Source organism: Portunus trituberculatus, chromosome 47 (assembly GCF_017591435.1).
Source record: "Portunus trituberculatus isolate SZX2019 chromosome 47, ASM1759143v1, whole genome shotgun sequence".
NCBI lineage: Eukaryota > Metazoa > Arthropoda > Malacostraca > Decapoda > Portunidae > Portunus > Portunus trituberculatus.
This window is the reverse complement of record NC_059301.1, coordinates 27,683,612-27,685,749: the sequence shown is the minus strand read 5'-3', so window position 1 is coordinate 27,685,749 and position 2,138 is coordinate 27,683,612. Positions and strand designations below refer to the sequence as shown.

General features: G+C 50.0%; 1 protein-coding gene across 1 annotated transcript in view; it reads left to right on the top strand.

The window, feature by feature from the left end:
• LOC123520837 (nephrin-like) overlaps window positions 1–2,138 on the top strand; it is a 412,849-nt gene extending 410,711 nt beyond the window's left edge. Inside the window, exons 24-26 of the mRNA XM_045283473.1 lie at window positions 1–4; window positions 131–605; window positions 1,516–2,138. The exon at window positions 1–4 is cut by the window's left edge and continues 744 nt beyond it. Of these exons, the coding sequence (XP_045139408.1) occupies window positions 1–4; window positions 131–555 (429 nt within the window). The 3' untranslated portion in view covers window positions 556–605; window positions 1,516–2,138. The remainder of the gene's footprint in view (window positions 5–130; window positions 606–1,515) is intronic.

Below are 2,138 nucleotides of genomic sequence, written 5' to 3'. Positions count from 1 at the left end.
ACAGGTCAGATACTCTTTTCTTTAATGTTTTTTCTCAACACACAAAATGAGTGTGCAACATTAGATTCAATAGCATAACACTCTTCCACGCGCTCACTGAACAGACAACTTAATGAAGGTGTTTTCGCAGGCATGGCTGGCAGTTACGCCACTCTTGGTCCGCGGCGCCTGCATCACCAACAGCAGCAGCAGCATGCGGCGGCAACGCAGTTCTCTACGTTGCAGCGACCACTCTCCAAGGCCACGCCGGGTCCTCACAACGGCCACAGGGACCATCACCGCCACCACGACCAGCGGACATCGGAGGGTGCTGACGGGACTGGAACGACGCAGGATGACAGCGGGTCATCAGGGTACGGTGGCAGCCCTCGCCAAGAAGTAGGTGGAACCTCCGCAGGCGGTGCGGGGGCGCTGGCCTGTCCCCAACCCGCCGATGCAGCCTCCGCCTCTGCCACCACATCGACGCTCAGTAGAACTCGGTCTTCCAGTGACCACTCCAAGAAAGGGAAGGGCGACTTGCCCGAGCCAAGGGAAGGCGTTGGGCAGGGAAAGTGAGAATCGCGTCAGCCTGTCAGCTGGCTTGCGATAAGACAACAAAATTCAAGGTGAACATTACCACTGTTATGTGTTTGATACTCCTTTCGTCGGTGACATGTGCACAGCCTTACATACTCACAGCGTAGTGTAGTAGTTAGCACGCTCAGCTCACAACCTAGAAGGTCTGAGTCCCCCCAGGCTAGGCGAGAACAAAGGGCGAGCCTCTTTATCTATAGCCTCTGTTCACCTAGCAGCAAATAGGTACGGAATGTTCCTTAAGAGGTTGTGGCCTCTCTGTTCCGGTGTGTGATGTATGGTGTCCGGTGTTTGGTGTATGATTGGTCACAGTCCTACCCGAAGATCGGTCAGTATGAGCTCTGAGCTCTTTCCGTAGAGGAACGACTGTTTGGGTGACTAGCAGACGACCTTAGTTGAATAACACACACACACACACACACACACACACACACACACACACACACACACACACACACACACTAGGTAAGCATATCACACCACCGTGTATATCTATACCTATATCACTTTCACATACAAGACTGGTTGTATCAAACTGAGCCCAGCATCTTACGAGAGCCCCGCTTCAGCCATGTATATTGTTACGTATTCTAGAATTAGCGCATGCAAAATGATTGTTAATATCTAGGCCCAAAGTTTAATAAAAGAGTATAGTGTACTACACGAAATATAAATATAAATATTTTTTTTACTTTTGTAGAGTAAGGGCTCCGTGATCAGATTTTTAAATGGGCCCCGCAATTCCAAGCACTGGCCCTGTTCACATACAATACAATACCAGCAAACACTCAAACTCCTTCCCATACAAACATCTCCCAGTTTTCCTTAATACCTACAATCTCTAGCGTCCTGTAGTTCAATCAAACATCATAGTGAGGATCTAATGACTTTCTGCCTGTGATTGCCTTGCATTCACTATATTGCCTTCTCACCCTTCCCCAGGCCGGGCTGAGAGTTGGGAGGCCCATCTCTCTCAAACCCTCACGGACTTCCCCATTGCATCTCCGCCGCCTCTTTCTTTTCCGACTTTTGCTGCTGCTGTTGCTGCTGCTGCTGCTCCTCTTGCCGCCGCTGCCGCTGCTGCTGCTGCTACCGCTCCTCCACCACGAATCAACAAGTTATCCACTTATATTATGTTCTGTACACCGCGACCACAGATGAGATGAAGTGCGGGACACATAATTTGACACCACTGATCAAGACAGACCGAGAGAAAGAGAGAGAGGCGACTGTTTGTGTTTTGTATCAGTCATCCATAGGCGGGAGTCCGTGTGGGCCTCGCCGTACATACATAGCTTTAAGGCAACGTCAAAAGAGCTTCTTGATTGCTGTTCCCATACCACCAATCACCCTCTCGCCCGCCGCCCTGGCTCCCCCTCTTCCTCTTCATCCTCTACAATTTACATCCTCATCCCTACCTCGTCCTTCCTCCCTACTCCTTCCTCCTGTTGAACATGTGTCGTGAAATGTTCATATTTTTGTAAATGTGTGTGTGTTAGTGGTAGGTTGTGTATGTTAGCGTTAGGGTGTGTGTGTGTGTGTGTGTGTGTGTGTGTGTGTGTGTG